The sequence below is a fragment of the Symphodus melops genome (genome assembly GCF_947650265.1).
Source record: "Symphodus melops genome assembly, chromosome: 21".
Taxonomy (NCBI): domain Eukaryota; kingdom Metazoa; phylum Chordata; class Actinopteri; order Labriformes; family Labridae; genus Symphodus; species Symphodus melops.
The window spans coordinates 8,975,951-8,998,044 of NC_136711.1; the positions used below are offsets into that span (position 1 = coordinate 8,975,951).

A 22,094-nucleotide genomic window follows, 5' to 3' on the forward strand; every position below is an offset into this window, starting at 1 on the left:
ATGTTAAAAACTTTATGTGATGTTTTGTTTTTAATGCCAATTATGACAATGACGAGGGAGCCTTGTATTTTCTATTTGCCCAAATAAAGAAACATCTTAGATAACAATAGTGTTACTTTAAAACAGTTTAATATTTCATCAAATCAAACACAAAGACAGAGAGAAAACAAGAAAAGTCAGCTCAAACAAAAGTTCAATATATTAATGTACATAACAATAATAATAATTTTCAGTTATTTAACTAAAAAAAATAACTGAGAAATAAAAAGAGCCTAATGAAAGAAGAGGGTAAACCCACAGCGGCACAATAATCACTGTTCTGCAGAACCATTGACACAGTGTACACATTGTGCATAGAACAGCATCACTAGTTACAGCATCTCGGATTGAGAAAATAAGTAACATATCTTTATCATTAACAATACCAGTTAAAAAAAAGTTTCGAGTCTTGCATCACTGTAAAACAGAATGTGTAACAAAAAGTGTATCACCATGTTGATACTTTGCACACCTTGCCTGATTGAGTATACACCTCAGAAAAAGATACCAAAATAAAAGAAGCCCTTGCATTGTGTGACTGTTTCTTTAAGGCAACTCAGTTCTAAAATACATAGAAACATCCACCAGTGGCAGTAAGTGTGCTACCTTTTAAATCAAGTGTTGCATCGCTTTGCATAGATCCAAATTATTATCCAGCCTGTGCAATAAAAAGAAGCATTACATCAATGAACTTACAGTGTTCCAAACAATACAGCAAGGAGGATTCTCTTCATGGAGTCATCAGCAGGAGAACAACAATCTGTGCAAAGCATTTCTGACACAAGGCAAGATCAAACTCATGATAGCATGTTCGCAGTCTATAAAACAGAAAAACAAAAAGAACCCTGTCTAATCAAGTACACTTATGTTTTGGGCTTTACAGCAGTCTGTAAACCATAGCTAGTGTTTACTTAGGTTTTTTGGTGTCAAATTAGGCCACATAATAGTCAACTGTACAAAAGAATCCTAACACTGGGAACCTACTCGTTCACAGTTTCACCACTCGCTGAAGCGCAGACGATTGAAGGCTTCTTTGATGTCCTGGTTGGTCTCGGTGCTTCCACCAGTGCCGATTCGGAGCACTCTGCTGATGGGGACGTCCTGCTTCAACTTCCGCTTGCTAAGAACCACAGTGCCTTCGGCGCCCTCTGTCCCAGGACCTGTCAGGAAGATGTAGGCAGCGTGGCGTCCACGCTCCAACAGGGTGGCTGAGATTAAAACACAGACACGGTTAAAAGAAGAAAAAAAAAAACAAGCTGAACCTTGACATCGTGTTGCTCAATAACACAAGTAAAGGGAATCTAAGCTGCAGAAGTACCTTTAAAAGTGATGAAGTGGTCCATTGAACTGTTGGACTCGAGGAGAACTTTGGAATAAAGAGGATGGAGCATGTAAGAACACCGCTCACTACTGAATGGTACCTGTAGGGGAAACATGTGAGCCTGATCAGCTTTTTTTTAAAGAAATCTGCTAACATGTATATCAAACACAGGAAGTGTCCTTACAGTTGAGTTTGTGTCTGAAGGCATCTGGCCCCAAAACACAAAGATAGAGAAGGAGTTGGTGGTGTGAATGGAGGCGGGTCTTGGTGAGTTAGGACTGGCCAGGAGGTTGACTTCCCACAGCACACCACCAGACTTTCCATCAAGTATTAGTACCTACCGTGCATAAGAGACAGATGGTGTTATGGTGAATGTTTGATTCAAATATTCAACGTACAGTATGAGAGACTTTGTCCACAGAAAATAACACTGAAGCATCACACCGGCCTCACCCTCTTTGTGCTGTTGCCGACATCCTCCTCTATCACAACATCGAGTATATCATCTTTATTATAGTGACCGAAGGAAGGCTCACTGTATGAATGACAACATACAACTTCATAAAACAATTCAAAATTAATGAGCAATACTTAAATGATTGAGGTGACACAATGATGAATTATAAGAATAATCTCTGAACAACTTTCATGTTTTGTTTTAGTGAGTTGGCAATTTCTATACAGTTGAGGTAAATCCTCAAAGAAGTTTCCTGGTAATAAAACTAATAAGAGATATTTACACTTACAACAAATTTTAATATAACATTTTCTCACAAAAAGATGAACTAACAGAGAATGAACCCAATCAGAAATGTGCCTGTAAATTAAATTGTCTTTAATGTTTTAAAATGAAATTTAGAGATTGCTTGTTTTGGTTGAATAGATTAAGACACGTGTTACAATCTTTTTGCTCCTTTGTCTAAAAAAACACTGAAAATGTTAGTTACATTAAAAATTTTTTAAAAAAGTTGCTAGATTGGATATTTGTTATAAACAACATTAAAAACTTTCTTGAATAAAAGATCAACCTAAGAGAATGAGTCGGAGGTTTTACCTGAGGACTGAACTCGTATTAAATCTCCACAATAGCTTCAAGTTGTTTCCATCGATTAAAGCCACATCCTTCCTGCTCACAATCAGCAGGTTGGGTGGATTGCCTTTTTCTCCAACTCTGAGCACTTGTTTCACAGAATCAGACCTATGAAGTAAAAAAAATCAATATTGGCAAAAGTGTCACAGTGACACTGAGATGATGATCAACTTCTGCTTCTTACTCGTAGACGGTTACAAAGCCAGCTGTTGCACTGGAGTTTTTTTCCCAGTGTTTGTCCTTCTTCAGGCTCGTCCCCATCCCCTCTTCAGCCTGAGCAGCAATCCTCCACAGAGCCAGCCCGTACACCCCAGTGTCTGTGAATGAATTAGCAATACTCCAACCATCAGGGGCACGACACATTCAGGACAATGAAACAGCACTTTGTCTTCTTCAAAAACACATTTCTTATTTATTATAACGATGAAAATGTGACGTTTCAAGTGTTGAAACACAAAGTCTAACACTCTAATGATGAAAAAAATAGGACTTCCTATATGACGTTTTACACTTTATACAAAGCTGCATGGCAGGATCTAAAACATTTCTCACAGATCCAGATACTGCTCCCTTTTTACCTTTATGACATAAACAATATGTCACACTCTGAGAAGGTCAAATCAGCTTTCAGCAACATAAAAACAAACGAGATACAAACCTTTTTGTAGGAGCACATAGTGAGAACCTTGTGAAGTGCAATGGAGAAGATGATTAGCTGCCTCTGTGGAGTCAAGTGACACCGTCGAGCCGATCTTTGCACCTGTCTTCCCTGAGAGGAACACCAGCTGAGTCTGCAGGTATGATGTTAAGATTGGGTGAGTTCTATTTGGGGCAGCATGAACAGATGATAACGTTGACAAAGCTTAACTGTTGGATAATGATTCCTACCGCAGTGGATCATGACACAAGTAAAGACAATGGTTGCATCCTGAGATTCAAAACAGCAAAATAAATGGAGCTGTAACAAGGTTTACCTGTGTGCTGTCAGGTGCCACCAAAGCGATATCGCTTACTTGGTCCCCATCCAGATCTGGGACACTAAGAACAGGAACAGTGCTGTGTAGACCAGGAGGCTGAGGCTGCTGCCACCTGACTTCACCTGTGCGCACACACACACACAACACGTTTATCAGATTTTGAAGCAATCACTAGCTCTGATCAATGTGCATAAAAGTTTTGATTTGCATTAGATAGATACGTCACTTGCCACTGAATTTATCAACAGCTGTGAGTTTGTCCGAGTGGGACAACAGACAGTCCCAGGTTCTGCTTTTGTCTTTATCCAGACCGCACTGGGCCCAGTGATACTCAGGAGCCAGCGGACGCTCCCACAGACTATCTCCATGCGTCCCGTCCACCGCCAACACAAACACACACGGCGAGGGCAGACCTACAAAACAAAGTGTCTGAATTACACTGCAATATTTTAACACAAAGCATTCTGAAATCCGTCTAAGATGTCGTTTATACCTGCATCCGCACATGTATTGTTCTGACTGCCTTTTGTGCTTTTTAGGACAAACAGAACATCCATGACTTTGTCCTTGCTGGCATCTTCAAAAGCGAGGAAATCGTAGGTTGCTGTGGGGTTGAAGGAGAGTAGTCAGTCCCCACATTCAAAACACTTTCAAGCAGTGATCAAACACACTGAACTGCACAAACCAGCTTCAGAGAATGTCCTGTTCCAGCTGATGAGATACTGTGGTCTGACAGGACAGGGGATGACGAAGGAGAAGGCAAACACGAGGGTGAGGCAAAGGAACAGGGAGAAGAAGAAGACTCCGGTTCTCCAGTGGGTCAGCTTGGACAAACCCAATGCTTCTTTACAACTCTTCTTCTTCAGCTCTGTAGGTAATGGTGCTGGGCCTGATTCTGCCCCGTCCTCGCCCCTCTTCAGAGGCTCTCCCTCAGTGGCACTGCCAGTGGTCTCCATTGTTTCTTCAACGCATTACACGCCTGCTGATCTACTTGGTAGAGAAAGTTATGGCTTGTCAATTCAGTGAATACTGACTTCATTGCATACATATTCCCTTCTATATTGGTCGGGTGTGGTGTAAAATACAAAGCAGCATGTGTTAAATTAACCGGCAATAATAACCAAATTTGCTTGTATTCACTGATGCATTACAGAAAACACTGCAGGCAGCACAGTCTGCCAATCCAGCTACTTCTGTGGCATCAACCTTTGTGGACCAGAACCTATTCAGACGTGTCAGCACTGAGTCCAGAGATTTCTCACCACAAAACAAACCCTGAATGAACAGGCCATCTAGCACACCGTGTAATATGCTCCATAGACTTAATTCATCTAAAACAGCGTTTATAACTATGTCATATTCATGAAGAAGAAGGTTTGCATTGGGTAAGTCGCATTGCTATCACTATTAGCGTGTTTTAGTTTGAGAAGTTTACGGTCAACACTGAGTAAGTTTAAAGACTTGTTGAACATGCAATACGCTCCACAAACAGGAAATATTAAGGACACTCATCTCGACATTTACTTTCAAAAACGAATTAGCACTGACTCAAGAGTTGCTGTATTTCTTACAATCCAACTCCCCGTCGTGTTGTTGGTCACTGGTGCTGCTGCCTTCGGGTAGTAGGCCTGTCACAACACAGACCTGTTTGACAACCTCAACTGCTAAACAAACATCAGACAAGCCCACAGGTGTAATTTTACGAAGGCTTCGTTGCTTTGAGTCATTTCTCGTGTAGCGCTTTTACCTATGCGGACAATTCATTCATGTCAAACGATACCAAGTCCCAAAACACTGTCATTTACATTAATAGTCCTTTACCTAATACTTATAAGCATAGTTTTAGAGTAGGTCTAGTTACCAGAGGACGACAGTCGTGAGTAGAGGTTGAGTAGTTGCTGCCTGAAAGCAAAAATTCGGGGCAAAATGAACACTATACGAACGCTGTGAGATAAAGCCAATTCGATTGGCTGACGAGCTTGTTCTGAAACTGTGTGATTGGTCAAGGTCATACGAATGTCCCTCCCATCTGAACGGAACGGGCCCTGTCGTCATTTCCGTAATCTAAAACGGAAACTGGTTACACGAATTAGAAACTGGCTTCGAGGGGGATGCTTGGACAAATGATTTTTTTTCATTACCCAACAAGAACATAAGGAACTGTTTTCGGCTGCTTGAACTTTCATTAAGCTTTATCGGACGGAGCACCGACAACAATGTCTGCCCAAGCTCAAATGAGAGCGCTGCTCGACCAGCTGATGGGAACAGCGAGGGATGGTGAGTCGCCGTAGCATGCTAGCTGTGCTAGCTCGCTAGCCAAGATGGAGGCACTGCTGAGGCTTGTGTTGGTGTGTGATGGACAGACCTGCATGAATGGATGTACTGCAGAGGGCTGTTTAAAATATTATAACCTTCTCAACTAGAATTTACGTATGAACAGTGAGGAGTAAATGTTTGTATCCATTTTGGGGGATTTTTCATGTGTCGAAAATGTAATGTTTAGTTCAGATTTACGTCTTTTAGCGTGAATACGTAATATGTAGCCTGGTTAGCTAACACTGTTGTGAAGTAGCGGAGCAAAAAGCGATAAATAACTGTGAGACATAATTACAAAATGTAACTATTAAGACAACAACTCAGTGCAATCGAGCTCCGTAAATGATGTCTACTGTAATCCAAAGTATTTACTATATTACTCGTAATTTTAGACTTTTTAAGACCCCTCGGGCTTTACGTCCGGCTGAATTATTATACACCTTTATGGATTTAATTTAAACTAAAAGTAAAAGTTTATATTGTATCATCACCATCAACACGTATTTGAAGAATCTGAGTGACAGCGTTTCATTTTTAAAACATGTTATGAATATTACATTTAAAGGTCAACACTTTAGTTTGTATGTAAAATATTTGTCAGCTAAAAAGTCATGCTGAAAAAGTGGGAAAGTACAATGTTTGTACAGTTTAGGAAGCAATGAAAACGTTACACCTTTAAATAAGAATCTTTACGTTTTGTTGACTTTACTGAATAATTCGGAACTGTGTGAAATAAGCATCCATCACCCTTTGGATACAGACATTAAAAGGTAAACAATCAGTCAAGTCCGATTGGTCAGCAACAAGCAGCATTCATTCAGACTACAGCCCTGTTGATCATCTGTAACAAGTTGATCACTCCATTTGTACTGTGAACTTGTGATGTGAGTTTGTGGGTGTATGTGTGATAAGATTTATATCAAATTCTTCCCATACATGTGTTGCATACAAACTGAACAATTGTGGCCCCTTTATTTTATTCATTAAGGTTCAGTGTATCTTTGCCAGCCTACAACAATCTGCAAAGGAGTTGCAGAAAAGCCTCATGTTCATCGAGCCGTGAGTCACACATAATTTTTAAAGCTGTTATGATGAATATCCAAACAATTTGTTTGCCTTCCGGAAGTTATTCTAGCCTTTTTAAATCACTCACAAATGGGTATATCTTCAGTGGCACTAGAGTTACAATTTGGAGTAGTTTGAAGAAGCTTGAGCTAAGACGTCTGTCGCGCTGAATCCAAACGAGTTTTTTTTCCAGTAGACGTCTGTTGTCAAAAGGCAATTTTAACAGTCATCGAAGCAAAAAAAGAAGTTTGCACACATCATTTACAATCTGACTTGTGTATGACTCCCAACTTCTTACTACAGGTATGGGCAAGAAAACAGTTCCCATTTATACTTTTCTACAGCGGGTTTAAAATTCTGCAGCTGAGGTCTTGAAGATGCAGAAGGGTACAGTATGTGGTGCAGATCGCAGTGTGTATAAACTACATTTTTCTCCTTGGATTTCCTTTGCATTTTTGTTCTGATTTTTATTTCAATGTTGAAAAAAACGTATAAACTCCAATTCTTCACACGTACAGACTGGACATTAAGCTCCATCACACTTTAAACTCTTGAGGCTCTAACATTGCCTCATTATTTTGTTTTTCGTGTTATGCTTTGGAAAGGTAAGGGTGATGAAAAAGAAGTTAGTCGCACACGTTACTTTTTGTCTTTAATATTGACACATAAATAGATAATGAACAAAGTCAAGCAGAGGCAGAGTAACACACTAATACAGGTAAATAAAGCATCACATCAACTTTACGTATATTCAACTTTGACCGGCAGAATCAGGAGGAATAATTTCTTCTCTTAAGTGGGCACATAATGCTCATGGAGTTAAAGTTACACAGGTCTGCTCAATACATGTAGTGCAGTTTGAGTTAGATGTTTTAAAGCACTGGATACTTCGCCCCTGCTGACGAGTATGTGAGGTCTTTCTCACTGGTTGTTTTTTTTTTGACTGTTTCAGGTGATGAGACACGACAGAGGGTCAAGTTCACCGACGAGCGAGTCTGCAAAAGTCATCTTCTGAACTGCTGTCCACATGACATCCTGTCTGGAACTGTAAGTAATCCCTGATTCCTTTCAGACCATCCAATATGATTTGAAGTGTTTATTTTCCAACAATCTGGAAAAATTAAAGATTAACTGCATTATGAAATCACACACTATATTGGCATTATTCAGCTTTGATATTTTTCTGTTTTCTTGATGTCTCCTTGGGGATTTGTAGCGCATGGATCTGGGGGAGTGCACAAAGATCCACGACCTGGCACTGCGAGCAGATTATGAAATCGCATCCAAGGAGAGAGATCTGTTCTTTGAGCTTGATGTGAGTGAGACACTCTTTTAGATAAGAATGATCAACACCCTTATAAGACACTCTGGCTATTTTAAACTGATCCTCTTTCTTTCTGTTTTACTTTACGTGGGTTATTTGGAGAAGTAGCTAAAAACATTCATACCCTGGTTAATATGTTTCTGAGACTGATAGAGAGCAGCAGATGAAGATGATGTAAATCCAATCTATCCTCCATAAACAGTTGATGTAAATCAGTTTAATTGAGATGTCTGTAAAAAAGGCTCAAAGTGAACATGTGTATTTATTACGTGCATGCTAATCGACCAAGTCCAAATACCTGATTCTTTTTTTGGGGGGTTGACTAATGTTCCCTCTCCGTCAGGCGGTGGATCACCTGGAGTCATTCATTGCTGACTGTGACCGAAGGACAGAACTGGCAAAGAAGCGCCTGGCAGAGACCCAAGAAGAGATCAGCGCTGAGGTGGCAGCAAAGGTGCGTGACACAAGACATTTAAACATTGTGAACCGGGACATTACATTCACGCGTTTGTTATCCACTGCCACCCTTTCAGGGAGCGCCAGGATAAACACAGGCTCTAATTGTTCTTAACTGTTTCTACGCACTGTGTTGCAGGCAGAGAAAGTCCATGAGCTGAACGAGGAAATAGGGAAGCTGTTGGCCAAGGCGGAGCAGCTCGGAGCCGAGGGAAACGTTGATGAGGCTCAGAAGGTTCTTCAGGAAGTGGAGAAGGTTCGGACAAGGAAGAAGGATGCAGAGGTAAGAAAGGGGAAGTTTTCAGGCTGTTCTACATCAGAGGCTGTGTCGTCTAGACTAAAAAGTCCATCTTAAATCCTCAGGAAGAGTACAGAAACTCAATGCCGGCCTCAAGCTTCCAGCAGCAAAAGCTTCGGGTGTGTGAGGTGTGCTCTGCCTACTTGGGTCTCCATGACAACGACCGCCGCTTGGCTGACCATTTTGGTGGGAAGCTCCACCTGGGCTTCATCCAGATTAGGGAGAAACTGGACCAACTAAAGGTATTTCCCTAAAGGTGTTGTGAGAATGATTTATAAACTCTTCAGGTTCAACCACTTATTGACACCTGCATGTTTTCATTTTGTTCAGAAAACTGTGGTCGACAAGCAGGAGAAAAGAAATCAGGAGCGCCTGAAGAGACGAGAAGAGAGGGAGAAGGAGGAAAGGATGAAGAAGAGGTGAGTTCAGTCATTACATTCCTGTTTTTTTGGGGGGGGGGGGTTCCTAAGTTTTAGTGTCATTGCCTAAAACTGTTTGTGGCGTCTCTCCCGCTCGTAGGACCAGATCACGCAGCAGAGAGCATAAAAGGTATGAAAGCTGCTCCACTATTCCACATGATAAATCAACCAAGGGTTCTATGTAAGGAACTATGTGGGGTAAATGATGATTCTTTATTCATCAGGTCCCGGTCTCGTGACCGCAGAAGGAGGCGCTCTCGCTCCTCATCACGGGACAGGCGCCGCACACGCTCACGCTCCAGGGAGAGGAGGAGGAGGCATCGCAGCCGCTCCCGCTCTCGCAGCCGAGGACACCGCCACAGCCACGAGCAGAGCTCCAAGCACAAGTAAAGCCATACTTCAGCTAACACTGTTCACAGCAAGCCTCTGCAGAGTCACTGAGTGCAAATGTTTGTCTTATTCCCTCAGGTCGTCCAGGGACCGAGAGCACTCCTCCAGAGACCGGTCACGGGAGCACGACAGACGGGATGGTATGAACGGCAGGTCGGACTCCCGCCGTGCAGACGACAGGGACATGGGAGACCTTTGAAGACCAAACAACTATCAGACGCCACACATCCTCCTCTCGTCTCTCTCTCTCACCCCTGTCTGTCCATTTATAATACTCTGATGTCACACACACGTCCTCACATCAAGCCCTCTGCTCTCCTGCCTGCCTCCTTTATTTGCTTCGAGACTCAATGTACACAAACCTCATATATTCTATTGATTACATTTTCTAGCATCCAGATTTATCAGATTAAAATTGATGAGGTGGGTTAGTCATGATCAGTAGTGAGATCAGTGTATGTAAAACCCACATCTGTAATTTGGTGGCTGTATCCAAAAGATCCCATGTCTTGTATTAATGATCCCAGCAGGAGAAGAAATAATAATGAACTGACAGTCTAAAGCTTGACTCTTTACTGACTCATTTTCATTTCTTACTCACTGAGGCTATTTTTTAAGACGGAATCTGTCTGTAAATATGATTTGGGCCTACTGATTGTCATGGTGTGAAGAGTCTCGTCCTATCAAGTTCTTTATCTTCTTTATTGAGTTTGGTTGTTTTTTTTTTATCACCTGTCTTTGAATGTCTGTCCACTTCTAGGTAGTTTGATAAAGCCCAGTTAAAGTTATAGATCCCCGTTTGAAAGTTGCTCCACCGTATTTTCCATTTGTTTAAAAAAAAAAAATGGAAAGTTTTATTTCATGCAGTCAGAAGTCAAGGAAACCTGCTGGATTGAGTCTGGACAGTACAAGTCAAATCTAGTTTGAAGTCTCTTCTTGCATAATGTGCTTTCAACTTGATTTATTTAAGAGAAAAAAAAGGAAATAAAAGGTAACTTCAGAGTCATTGTTGGCATGTGAAGATAGGTGAAAAAATGCAACATTGGAAATTTTGAGCTATTACTGTACATTTGTTTTTATTCAAGTTTATCATCCATTTTGCCCCATCTGATTTTTTTTTTTCGTTGTCTGTGTATAGATTTATCATTGCAAACAGATTTGAATGGCTACATTGTGTTACCTAATGTGTGAAGTCATATCTGTTTATGTTCTGCTGGAAATCTTTCTTTCAAGTCTCAATTAAAAAAGTACCACCGTTTTAAGAATCGTCTGCTGTTTTCTTCTTTTAATCACATGTTGATCATGGCTTCATTAAGTATATTACAAACAAGATAAATACATTCTGTTTAAGTTAGTCTTAACCTAACAGGCCAAAATAAGCCCAAATAAAACTATTCACAGAAAAATAAACATTACAAATAGTTTTTGGAGGTTAAATATTAAACTTAATCATAAGAAGCTGATCGTTTTCATGTCTTGCCGGTTCGGATGGCGATAGTGTCTTAATGAGCCATATGTCAATGTGGAGGTTGAAGACGTCACTGTCACATGTTCTCTAGTCAATTTTATTTCAACATTCAGAAGTTCACTCTGAAGAAGACGATCCTTCTCACAGTGTGCTGCTCTCCAGCTTCAGATCCACCTTCATTTTCTGTTTCTCCATCACCGCCTCCAGCTCTGTGGCTCTTCTGGCATCCTGGAGAAAGACAGAGGAACACATGAAGAAAAAGGTTGTTTTTCTGTTTTGTATGGAAAGCAATTTGTTATCCAAAGCTCTGTCTAACACTCACAGCTGATGCACACAAGTTAAAAATGATAGGAAGGTAAGTTCACTAGGTGTTAACTGGACCTCACTGATGACTCAAGAGCTTTAATGATGATTTAACAAAGTTTAAAGCAAGTCGCAACTGTCGTTATTTGCTGCTCTGTGTGTCCTGAATTAACCCCCGGGGACAAATAAAGTTTTTTGAATTGAATTGAATTGAACTAGTCATGACAATGAACCATCGAAACGCGAGTTAGCATAGCCTCATGTTAGCATCGTTCAGATGGACAGCTCCCAGCCATTTTAAAGGTTCATAGAAAAAGTTGCAATTGAACAATTCCTCTATTTTTGCACCGTGTAAATCATGCATTTGGTAATTCAAATAATGCAGCTAAATATCTTGGTCCCCAGGTTGTTTTAAGAACAATTCTGCAATTATTTTTTTTCTGTTGAGTTAAACCAGTTATTAAGTTTGAAAAGCTAAAACATTGATTGCACTTATTCTCTGCATCCACTTCTTTGATAGTCTTTTAACTCACCTCCAGCAGCGCTTTCTGCACAGTCAGCTGGCTGTACACTCTGGCGCCCTCTTCTGGTATCACAGCTCGCAGCTCCTCCTTGTTCAGAGAGAAGAGCTGAGCGCCTGTCAGCACTCCTAAACATGTCACAGTCCTGAAGAACAAAAAAAAAAACCACATATTACTCCAGAATCACAATATGGAGAAATAAAAAGTCTGCACCTGCTTTTCTATCTTTCTGGGCATCACATTATGATATTATTCGCCCAAGTAATTTTAACCTAGTTAAATAAGTTTTTAACCTAAAAAAAACTAGTTCGATCATATTGTCCCTCTAAAGAATAGATAGCATTTAATTGGCAGCCCTTCTCGTGTGTAAACAGGTCTGCAGTCAGCAGTTGTGTGATGTCACTCACGGTTCACTGAAGCCTTTCCCTCGCAGCCACTGGGCCACCTCGTCTGGAGGAGAGTGGTAGTCCAGAGGCACGGAGGTCTCTGCAGAGCGAGGGATGTGCAGAGGTTTGTTCAGGTTGGTCTTTCCGTTAGTCAGCCTCTGCAGCAGCTCGTCGTTCACCAGCATGACTGAAAATTTCAGAAGGAAACATTAACAGTGAAGCCTTTAAGCATTTTAGACGCACGATAAATAAAAAATAAAAAAACCAAACAAGAGTTCTACTTAAACAATGACATGCAATTGTGTCACTCTCAAAGTAGATTTTACTAATATGTAAGTAATGTAAGTAAGAACTGATGTGTGACTTTTTGGATATATGGAAGCCTTCAGAGGACAGGCGTCCATACATGTTATGTAATCCGTTTTTCCACGATTTTCTGTTGTTTTCTCAACGTATAAAGAAAACAATGCCAGTTTTCATGCAGCATGAGGTACCACAGGTTTTCACCGAGTAACTATAATAACCATAATATTAATTGCTATGAGACCTCCATCTCGAGATTTCTATTCCTGTTAATTTAGGATAACAAAGCTGGTTTTCTCCTAACCAGGGGATCATTTTCAAAGAATTAAAACAGCAGGCTTATGTCACTGTGATAAGCCAGACCATGACACGCCATGCTGCTATTGCTCATGCTATTGAGGGGAGAAAAACCTATTCATAAGTTTGTTGTGTACTCTTGCAAGATAGATAGATAGATAGATAGATAGATAGATACTTTATTGATCCCGAAGGAAATTCAAGCAAACCTGGGGATAAGAGATAAATAAGTGAAGATCTTGAGAAACTAACAGGAAAGTGTTCATTATCATATGAACATAGAGTCAATCTAATGTATTGATTTATGTCCACCTAGGGCTTCTGTAGTGTATGTTTAGTCAGATATATTTATTTCAGTACCATAACAAGATTCTTTTTGTTCTATTGTGAGGCTTTATTTAGGTACTTTAATGTTGTTTTTGTAGTCAGTAATATAGCAGACTTTGTAGTGTGGCTCTCAGTATTTTAGTATATGGTCCAAGTATTTGGTCACTTATTATTTGATATTTAGGCTTTGTAAGTTTCTGAAACTTGCAAGTTAAAAACAGCCCATCAATTGGACTTGGAGAGAGAGACAAAACAACATTACCCCCCAAAAGGGAATGGTTTTGGAGTTTAGTGGCTTCAGACAATTGCTCTCTTCTGACCCTTCTTGACTGATTCTTCTCTAGTGTCTTTGTCACTATTGATGGCATTAATCCCTAATCTGGGACTCACACACATTCACTATAACGGAGAGAACCTGGACATCACAGAGTGATATATTGTGACAGAGCCACACCTACACAAACACACACGGCTCAATACCTTTGTTTTCTGAGTCCTCTGTCACTGATGTTTGTTGGTTGTATTGCGGCAGGCTGCGTGGGTGCTGGGGGGAGTGGGTGGGAGCATGTTGTAAAGCAGGAGGGCTGGGTGGGACTGGGGTGAAAGTCTTCGGAAGGTTAGGTGTAACTGGAGCCTGCAGGAATGTGGAGAGGAGAGAAAATGAGACTGGAATTCACTCGGGTATGTGCAGGTGGACGCCTCAGTGCCTGGTTGAGTCATTTGTGCTCGTGTGTGAATTTGTGTCTTACACTGGGGTGTTGATTGATGACGGGGCTGTCAATGTGAGCCATGGGTTCAAGGATGTTGAAGGGGACAAATCCAACCTGGTTGAAGCGATTACGAACTTTCCACCAGCGCTTTGATGATTCAACCACCTGAAATATGGAGCAAGGGTTTTTGTCAGTCAAACTTCTGTGATCACATTTCATCAATCACTAAATGTTTCCCCATTAGTTTTTACCAATTACTATCACTAATCAGGTTAATAAAATAAATATATAGTTTCAACCACATAATCATTATTGTTGATATCTAGTATTTCAGAATGCACTGGTTACTAAACACACCATATACACTGCATGATTTTACATATTTCTTTGTTTCTTTACCTCGAGAGCCTCCCCCTGCTGCACCGACAGCTCACTGCTGTTCCTGGCGATGAAGTCGTAGGTGCAGCTGTAGAGTCTCTCAGGGTCTGTTGGGAGACCGCTGCTGTCTCTGAGAGGAAAGAAGGCAGTTATCGTGCAGTCTGGGATCAACTGCAGAAGTTAAGTGATTTTATTCTCGAAGGTCACTTACGTTTCTTCACCGATGCGGGTGTCTGGAGATAACTGCAGTTGAAAAAGGGACAAATGTGCATGGTTATAGAGCACAAACAGACATTATTTGAGGGAAACAGGGATGGTGGACAAAATCAAACATTTTGAAAACACATACTTGGGTTACTCATTAGTGAAAATATTTTAGTGTCTTGTAGTTCCACTTCTTTGTACTTTTGTTTTATATTGTGTCTGTAATTACATTCAACCCCTTTATCATACTTTAACACACTTCTACAAAGTTTCTAAATCTTCTGAGCGTGTGTCTAATCCATATCACACACAGGCAGGTACTCCATACCTCTTGTTTTGCTTGGAAGTCTTCATATTTGTGCTGTGACTCAACCGGATCCTCCCACACCTGCCCGTCTGCCCTCAAGGCTTCTGGCTTCCAACCGTCTAAGAAGACAGGCGTGTATGGAGCTACAGGGCCTCTGAGCTGAGAGCTGAGAGAGAACAGAGAAGAGTCACTAAGAGGCACTAAGCTTTGGATTTCACTTTGTGAATAAAATAAAGCATTACAGTTAATCAGAGTCTAAATCAGTTTTTTAGATAGATAGATAGATAGATAGATAGATAGATAGATAGATAGATAGATAGATAGATAGATACTTTATTGATCCTGAGGGAAATTCAAGGCATCCGGTAGCAGTATACAAGACAAGCAGGACACAAGACATTAGTTACAATACACACCCGCTGTCCCCCCCTCCCCTCTGTATACAATAATCCCCCGAACAAGATTTAGAAGCCCTCCTATGTGACTAAAGAGTAAACATAATTACAGAATAAAACCTGTGCAGTTAACATTAACATTAGAATTATGCTTATATAGCATAAATGTACATAACCTGTGAGGTTACATGTTTCATCAAATGCTAACATTTAATTTTAAAAGTACTGGGAGCTATTTTCCTGCCTGAGAAATCCACCTCTATTGTTGGTTTGTATTGTGTTGGTCAGTTGCCTTCATCAATAGGTCAGCTAAAGATAAACAGGAAATTTGGAGATGACATCACGAAGCGGTCACAGGTTGGAGTTGAACTAGCAACCAGCATGTTGAGAACTTCACCTCTTTATATAGAGAGCATGCTTTATTGATTATTGACCTTTTTTTACATGATGGTCAACTTATTTCACCAACAGAAATGAATAAAAAACCTCATGAGAAACGAGGCTCGTAAAGTTTAACGTATTCATTTGAAAATTGGATGTTTTTTAAATGTAAAAAATAATACTGCAATACAAGCTCGATCATTGATTATTTTACGAACCGTGAGTGTGTCCAGTTAGGACCCAGAGACGTCCACAGTTGCCTTTCCCCCTCGTTCAGAGTGTCTTGAAGCAGGGAGACAGCAGAGCTGGTCATAGCTGGGCTGGTGACTGAGGCCCCCAGACCAGGTCCCCCTGTAGTTTTCACCATCTGTACACACCATGATAGGACAACAAAAACAGCTAAAGCTCTCAGTCTGCAAACAGAGTGCCAATAATGTACATCTATCACTATAAGTCAAATTGATAATGGCCTTCGTGTTCAGAAAAGTGTTCCATAGTGACATTAATGGACGTATTAAATACAAACACAAGGAGAGTCACAAAAATACCAGGCTGTTCCTATTCAGGTGTGCCAGTGTACACAAATCAAACACACCTGTTCCACCTTTTGATTCTGTTTCTGGAGGACTGATTCATACCTGACACATGACACACCTTTCATTCCTGTGGCATGATTGAAAACAGTTAAATGTATGTGGATTTTAATCCTCCAGTTTTTGCAGCCTTGTGGTCTCAACAGAAAGGAGTCGGGTCTGAGGAATTATGTAGATTAACACTTGTAGCTTAACTTGTAACTTAAAAAAAACATCTTGCTAAATTTGTTATAGGAAGTAATATCTGCCTTTAATTGAAAGCAGCAGTCAGCAGCCAAGTGGCTTACATCCAATTTAAGAAGTACAAATCAATTAAAAATCAGATGTTTCAAATGTTAGCATCAGCAAACTGAAGCAGCAGCAGCACACAATTCAACTGAAACGAATGATGCATTAATCGGGAGTTTGGAGTTTCAGTCAGATGGAAGGCTTGTCTTGTGTAAATACTGAACTGAACTTGTTTGTGGCAACATAACTTATCAACACTGACGGCTTTCCTTTATTTTGACAACACAGGCTCACTTCTTTCACACTTAGGTCCAATAACATCTCAGGGACAAACATATCCTCCTTCTGAACTTTAAACATACAATCAATAACCAAAATAACGTCAATGATATAACTTGAAGTTTCTGTAAGGTTTGTTTAGGTTTGCTTTTGAAAGAGAGACTTTTGACCTATAGGAAACCAGACTTTCAGCAAAATGATTTGGCGTTGATTTTTAAATTGTCCTGATTTGTTTTCAACCTACAGTATGTGATGTTTTCTTCTATTTTGTAATTGGGTAAAATATGATAATTGACATTTTACTTTTTACATTTATTTTAATGTATTTTATTTAGCTTGGTACATATATTCAAGTGAGGTTTTGCAAATACACTCAAACTAAACCTCAAACTAGAGCAGCAATATGTTTAACTGTCCAAAGAAAGCCAGAATATGTTTTATCAACACAAATAAAGGAAAGATTCATAAAAAGTAAAAATACCACTTTGTCCACAGGGGGCACCAAAAACAACACAAGCTGAAAGATACTAACAGGAGCTTTTAAATACCATGAAACATCTCCATTTGTTCTATTTGCTCCTTTACCGCAAATGGCAAGAACAACCGAACTCACTAAATATATTCAAAGATATTCATCATGTCCAACCCAGTTTTTTTCTGTGTAGCTATGAAGCTAAAGAAGGCCTCATGCTAACAGCTCTAACAACAACAGACGTTGTCCCAGCAAGACCTAAGAGGCGATGATGTTTTCTCACCATATCCAAAGGTTTGAACACATGGTGAACAAGATCCTCCGATGAAGGATTAGTGATGGTTGACTTAAGACGGGCCTGCAAAGGAAAATAGAGGAATGAACTGTTAATAGCAAAATAAAGCAAGTAAAACAAGACAAAATAAATGAACTGTTAATAGCAAAATAAAGCAAGTAAAACAAGACAAAATAAATGAACTGTTAATAGCAAAATAAAGCAAGTAAAACAAGACAAAATAAATGAACTGAAGGAATACACACCAGAAGACTGAAGCAGTATTTGAATTTCTGGAAGATATCGATGAACTCCTCTTCTGGTGGGGGGCGAGCCTTTGCAGTGAGTAAATCCTCTGTTGGTCCGAAGTGAGGACACATAAAGTGTAGATTAAAATGAGACAATCAAAGGTTTTCAGGAACCATAACTGTGAGAGTGCAACCCTAAAAGTCATCCATATGTTCTTACCTTCAGCAGTTTGCTTTTTACTTTTCTTCTTTTTCTTCTTCCTCTGGTTCAGCACTGTCGCAGCCTCTGCAGTCTGCTGCAGCTTTCCCATGAAGTTCTCGATGTCATCGAAACAGTGATTGAGGATTCCCTGAGAGAGAGAACCGCTTTGATTAGGATTTTACAGACATCAAAAAACAGGAGATAAATCACAAAGGTGACGTGGATGCATACCACTTCTCTCTCCGCTCGCAGCAAAGAGATGTCAAGACCGCCATTCATGCCGTTGGCTATTGGTGAAAGAACAGAATTCAGTTCATCGCTTTACACAGCCCTGCTGCACTAGGAATCCCTGCCCTCTTTTACCCCTGAAACCCACCGACCCCCCCCCCCCCCCCCCTTAAACACACAAATACACAAAGCAATCCCTGTTCCCCCTGTGAGCCTTTCACCTGAAATACATCTCACATCTCTCAATTCGTCCTTTCACTTTCTTATCACTCCAAAATTTTAAATCACAGCCTTTTTTGCTATTATTGACACGTGAACAAAGTGTTGTTTCTCACCTCTAAGTCCAGGGTAAGGCGGAGGGTTAGCCGGTGGGGGATTTGGAGCGTGTGCGATGGGCGGGCTTGGGATTTCGTAGGGGTCGATCATCTCTCCTCCACTCTGAGGAAGCCTAAAGGACAAGAGGACACGGTAAACCGTGCTCTCACAATGTTTTCCCACAGGTTGTGTTCAGTGACTGCTCACTCAGCAGGTAACACCCGTCAAGAAGTCAAACACACACTCATAACAATGCATGTGATAGCAGTCAGTCTGATTTTCATCTGTGAAAGGCATTGGTTTGCAGATCCAGCCAGTCGACACAAAACAGACACCATGTGAATCCTGTGAAATTCAATCCTGAAGCCCTTATTCCACCATAGGAGTACTGTAAACAGTGTCATTTTGCTTAGTCATGGCTATTGCTGACCCTGCATCCAACACTTTAATCCCAATTCTCTTTTGAAACAAATAACAAGAGCAACAAGATGGTTTCAAAAGCAAACTAAAAATGTACTATACAGTAGATGACAACCCTTTCTTGTTTGCCTTTTCTAGCGCACACATGTAAATCCCTGAGAGTGCTGAATCAAACTCTCCCTTTGTTTTTATCTATTCAACATCGAGAAGTGCAAAAACAAAGCCGTCAATCCATCTTACCACAAAAGTCTGTCCTTCACACGTCTTTTCAAAGTTTTTCTTTGAAGTAAATAATCTGCTCAGGCCCCTCGCCTGCAACCTGGAGCCGTCATCCCTCCTCTGCTGTCCCTGCGTTCTGTCACAATGGCCTTGCTATCTGCGTCACACCTTGTTAAGTTATGTAGAAACCGGTGAAACAAGTCTTTCTCTCTCTTAGCTGTTTACACTGTCCTCCCTCGCTCTCTCGCTCTCTCTCTCTCTCTTAGACAGGTGCATGATGATGTGCTTCTCTGATTCAGGGGGAAATTAATTATAATGGGAGTAAAATGAGGGGAAAGCAAAGAACAGAATGGGAGATGAGCCTGAATTGTGATGATGTAATATCTGGGCTTGTCTTTGTCCGGTTGCATGTTTTCTGTTATTTGTCGGTTCATTTACTTCTTTTCATACAAGGCAAAAGCAAACATGCCAACAAGACTAAAGAAAAACACTTTATTCTATTGAAACCACACTAAACAACTGTATGAATCACTTGAAAGCTTTACTTTTATGGGAAATGTAAAGAAAACAATTTGTATTGAAAGTGTCCCACTAAAGCCCTTTGATTCTTTGTCATGGAGCATGTGACCGTGACATTCACTGTACCTGAGTTCATCAGGCACTCTCTTACTCCTGCTGTTGGAGGAATCCGAAACCGCGCGAGTGATGTCGTCACAGATCTGGTCTGCCTGCGGGAAAAAAAGATCACTTGTAAAACCTGAACAACGCTGACAATACTAACTCAGGCCTGAAACAGTGAAACCTCTGCTGTGTTTTGTCTTCCACTCACCTTTACAGTCTCACAGTTAAAGAAGAGAATGTCTGGCTTCTTCTGGTCTGCACTCTGGCAAACTAAAAGAAGGAGGGATGGAAAGTGTTTCTCTGTGTTTATGGCCTCACAGCGGAAAAGGGATTTGAAAGCGTAGTTCTCCAGCTCGTCCTGCACAAGAAGATGTGAAAAAGGTTAATCATTTGTGGAATGTAATACGTGTGCAATGCATGTATAAATGTCCTCTTTTCCCAATCTAAAGGCCCATCGTGTGTCTTTTCTGACCTGGCTCTGCGTGTCTCGGAGATGAACTGCCTCTGCTCCAATGTCCAGGAACATCTGTTGACTCCATAGCTTCTTGTTCTGAGCCAGGAAGGAGAGACGGGCCTGGGCTTCCTCTACGCTCTGCACATCCCCATTCTGGAGTGAGAATGTCAGCAGGTGCTACAAGGAAGGAGGGAGAGATGAGAGGGTAAAAGAAAATGCATCTTCACATTTAATCTAAGTACGAGGGTTTATGTGTGGAAGATTTGACTCACGTTAACAAGATATCGTGAGATGTTCGTCATCCTTCCTCCAGGAAATACAAAGGTTAGAACAGCTTTCTATGGATACACAGCTGGAGAGAAAAGGAAAGAACTATCTCAGGTGGAGCTACAAATTCCCTCTAAACCTCTTACAAATGTAAATACTTAGTGTGGTTTAAAAGCGGTTGTTTAAAGGAAAGCAGCAGTTTATTCTTAGCCAGTCCTCATCTAAACCAACAAGTCTGAGCCAATACCTGTTAAAGCAATACCCTTGTTGAATTTCTGTTTTCGTCTACGTCAGCCTCTCTCTGCTTCACTTACATGGGATTATGCAGTGTGACAGAACCAGCCGCCCAACCAGTCTGATCACAATACAGTGTGCCTCACCACTCAGTCTTTCTTCCTCTCAGTGACCATCAATACCTGGAACACTGGTATCGAGAAAGCAAACGACCAGTATCACTTATTTTTCTTACGAGTGGTTTCATAAAAAAAGGGACAAAACTTTGTTTCCTTTGGATTTGTTCCAAAGTCAGAGTCGAGACAAGTGTTTAGTGTTGAACTCATTGCAAATAATTTAAAAATAAAAGTCTAAAAAAGATAAAAGGAAAAGAAATGCAAGAAATATGTGCAAAGTATTCTTGCCTTAAGAGCTGAAAATACATTCCTATGTCTGCAGTCTAGAGTTATGTAATTACATTTTGCAACATATGCAACACTGTTTAGGGGTAGAAGGGTCATAAAGTTATAATCTTGCAAAATAGTCCCGATAAAAATATGGTCTTGAAAATAAGGACAAGAGCTGTGGCTAAGTTAAATGTATGTTTCAATCAAGTCACATGGAGAGTTTACAATTCTAACAGAACACAAACATTAAATAATAAGTGACATGTATTATTTGTATAATCAATAACTGTACCCTCAACTTGTCAGGTAAAAAACATCAAGCAACATGTGACATTTCATGTCTTTCAACTCACTTTCTGCTTCGTCCTTCGATGAGAATTCAGTTCAAAAAGTCTTGAGTATTACAAGTTCTGACTCCAACTAATCATTACAAATATCTGATCAACTTACCAGGATCGATCGCCTTCCAATACTGAATTTCTGCTGTTAACAGCTGTGTGTGTGTGTTTACACTGACAGGGAAACCTGCAGATATCTCACACCTCACTCTACCGTCTTTGGTATTAAAAGCTTTCACAGAGGTGTGTCAACGTGTGCAGTCCCGCCCAGACTACAGACCCACCTTAGAGATAACAAATATTTACCATTGTCTTACCTGTACAATCACATACTAACAAATACACACATTTCACAACTAAACATATACAAATAATATGATCAACAAAAAAATGTTGTTTGTTAACTATGTGGGCTGTATGCTTGAATGGGAGGTGCAGCTTATATAAAGTAGAGCTGCAATAAAGACCATTATTTTTAGATGTATTTGACTCAGACAATATTTTAGCATACAAACTCAATTTTTACTATGAACACACAATAATTTTAATTCTAACTTTAAAACAATTTGTATCAACATTCAGGTATACAACCTCAATACATCATATACCGTATGTTATGCTGTTTCTGAATTCTTCTAACC

At 40.4% G+C, this 22,094-nt stretch overlaps 3 protein-coding genes across 9 annotated transcripts; 1 reads left to right on the forward strand and 2 right to left on the reverse strand.

The window, feature by feature from the left end:
• Positions 1 to 112: 112 nt before the first annotated feature.
• fam234a (family with sequence similarity 234 member A) lies at positions 113 to 5,394 on the reverse strand. 3 transcript variants are annotated; one of them, XM_079334116.1, is made up of 13 exons: positions 5,289 to 5,387; positions 4,976 to 5,055; positions 4,113 to 4,417; positions 3,921 to 4,031; positions 3,658 to 3,840; positions 3,425 to 3,549; positions 3,109 to 3,241; positions 2,635 to 2,767; positions 2,415 to 2,558; positions 1,814 to 1,895; positions 1,545 to 1,697; positions 1,358 to 1,460; positions 113 to 1,247 (listed from the first exon to the last, which is right to left on the reverse strand). In XM_079334116.1, the coding sequence occupies exons 3-13, from the start codon at positions 4,381 to 4,383 to the stop codon at positions 1,036 to 1,038; spliced, it is 1,650 nt and encodes a 549-aa protein (XP_079190242.1). In that variant the 5' UTR covers positions 4,384 to 4,417; positions 4,976 to 5,055; positions 5,289 to 5,387; the 3' UTR covers positions 113 to 1,035. The 3 variants fall into 3 exon arrangements, with proteins under 3 accessions (XP_079190242.1, XP_079190240.1, XP_079190241.1); XM_079334114.1 differs by lacking the exon at positions 4,976 to 5,055 and having other exon boundaries at positions 4,113 to 4,414; positions 5,289 to 5,394; XM_079334115.1 differs by lacking the exon at positions 4,976 to 5,055 and having other exon boundaries at positions 5,289 to 5,392.
• An 81-nt stretch (positions 5,395 to 5,475) lies between these two features.
• luc7l (LUC7-like) lies at positions 5,476 to 10,960 on the forward strand. 5 transcript variants are annotated; one of them, XM_079334121.1, is made up of 11 exons: positions 5,498 to 5,704; positions 6,732 to 6,802; positions 7,761 to 7,855; positions 8,025 to 8,123; positions 8,476 to 8,586; positions 8,728 to 8,871; positions 8,952 to 9,128; positions 9,217 to 9,305; positions 9,406 to 9,435; positions 9,530 to 9,691; positions 9,774 to 10,960. In XM_079334121.1, exons 4-11 carry the CDS (start codon positions 8,028 to 8,030, stop codon positions 9,892 to 9,894), a joined length of 930 nt encoding a protein of 309 aa, XP_079190247.1. In that variant the 5' UTR covers positions 5,498 to 5,704; positions 6,732 to 6,802; positions 7,761 to 7,855; positions 8,025 to 8,027; the 3' UTR covers positions 9,895 to 10,960. The 5 variants fall into 5 exon arrangements, with proteins under 5 accessions (XP_079190244.1, XP_079190247.1, XP_079190243.1 ...); XM_079334120.1 differs by lacking the exon at positions 5,498 to 5,704 and adding an exon at positions 7,112 to 7,195 and having other exon boundaries at positions 6,735 to 6,802; XM_079334118.1 differs by lacking the exon at positions 6,732 to 6,802 and having other exon boundaries at positions 5,476 to 5,704.
• Positions 10,961 to 10,970: 10 nt separating this feature from the next.
• On the reverse strand, positions 10,971 to 21,828 carry LOC306817324 (epidermal growth factor receptor kinase substrate 8-like protein 1). Its single transcript, XM_079334111.1, has 18 exons — positions 20,501 to 21,828; positions 20,247 to 20,405; positions 19,983 to 20,132; positions 19,799 to 19,881; positions 18,535 to 18,647; positions 18,203 to 18,258; positions 17,990 to 18,119; positions 17,788 to 17,876; positions 17,531 to 17,605; positions 15,894 to 16,042; positions 14,921 to 15,065; positions 14,600 to 14,631; positions 14,410 to 14,518; positions 14,050 to 14,175; positions 13,781 to 13,934; positions 12,395 to 12,560; positions 12,000 to 12,132; positions 10,971 to 11,391 (listed from the first exon to the last, which is right to left on the reverse strand). The coding sequence occupies exons 1-18, from the start codon at positions 20,528 to 20,530 to the stop codon at positions 11,305 to 11,307; spliced, it is 1,986 nt and encodes a 661-aa protein (XP_079190237.1). The 5' UTR covers positions 20,531 to 21,828; the 3' UTR covers positions 10,971 to 11,304.
• Positions 21,829 to 22,094: the final 266 nt, after the last annotated feature.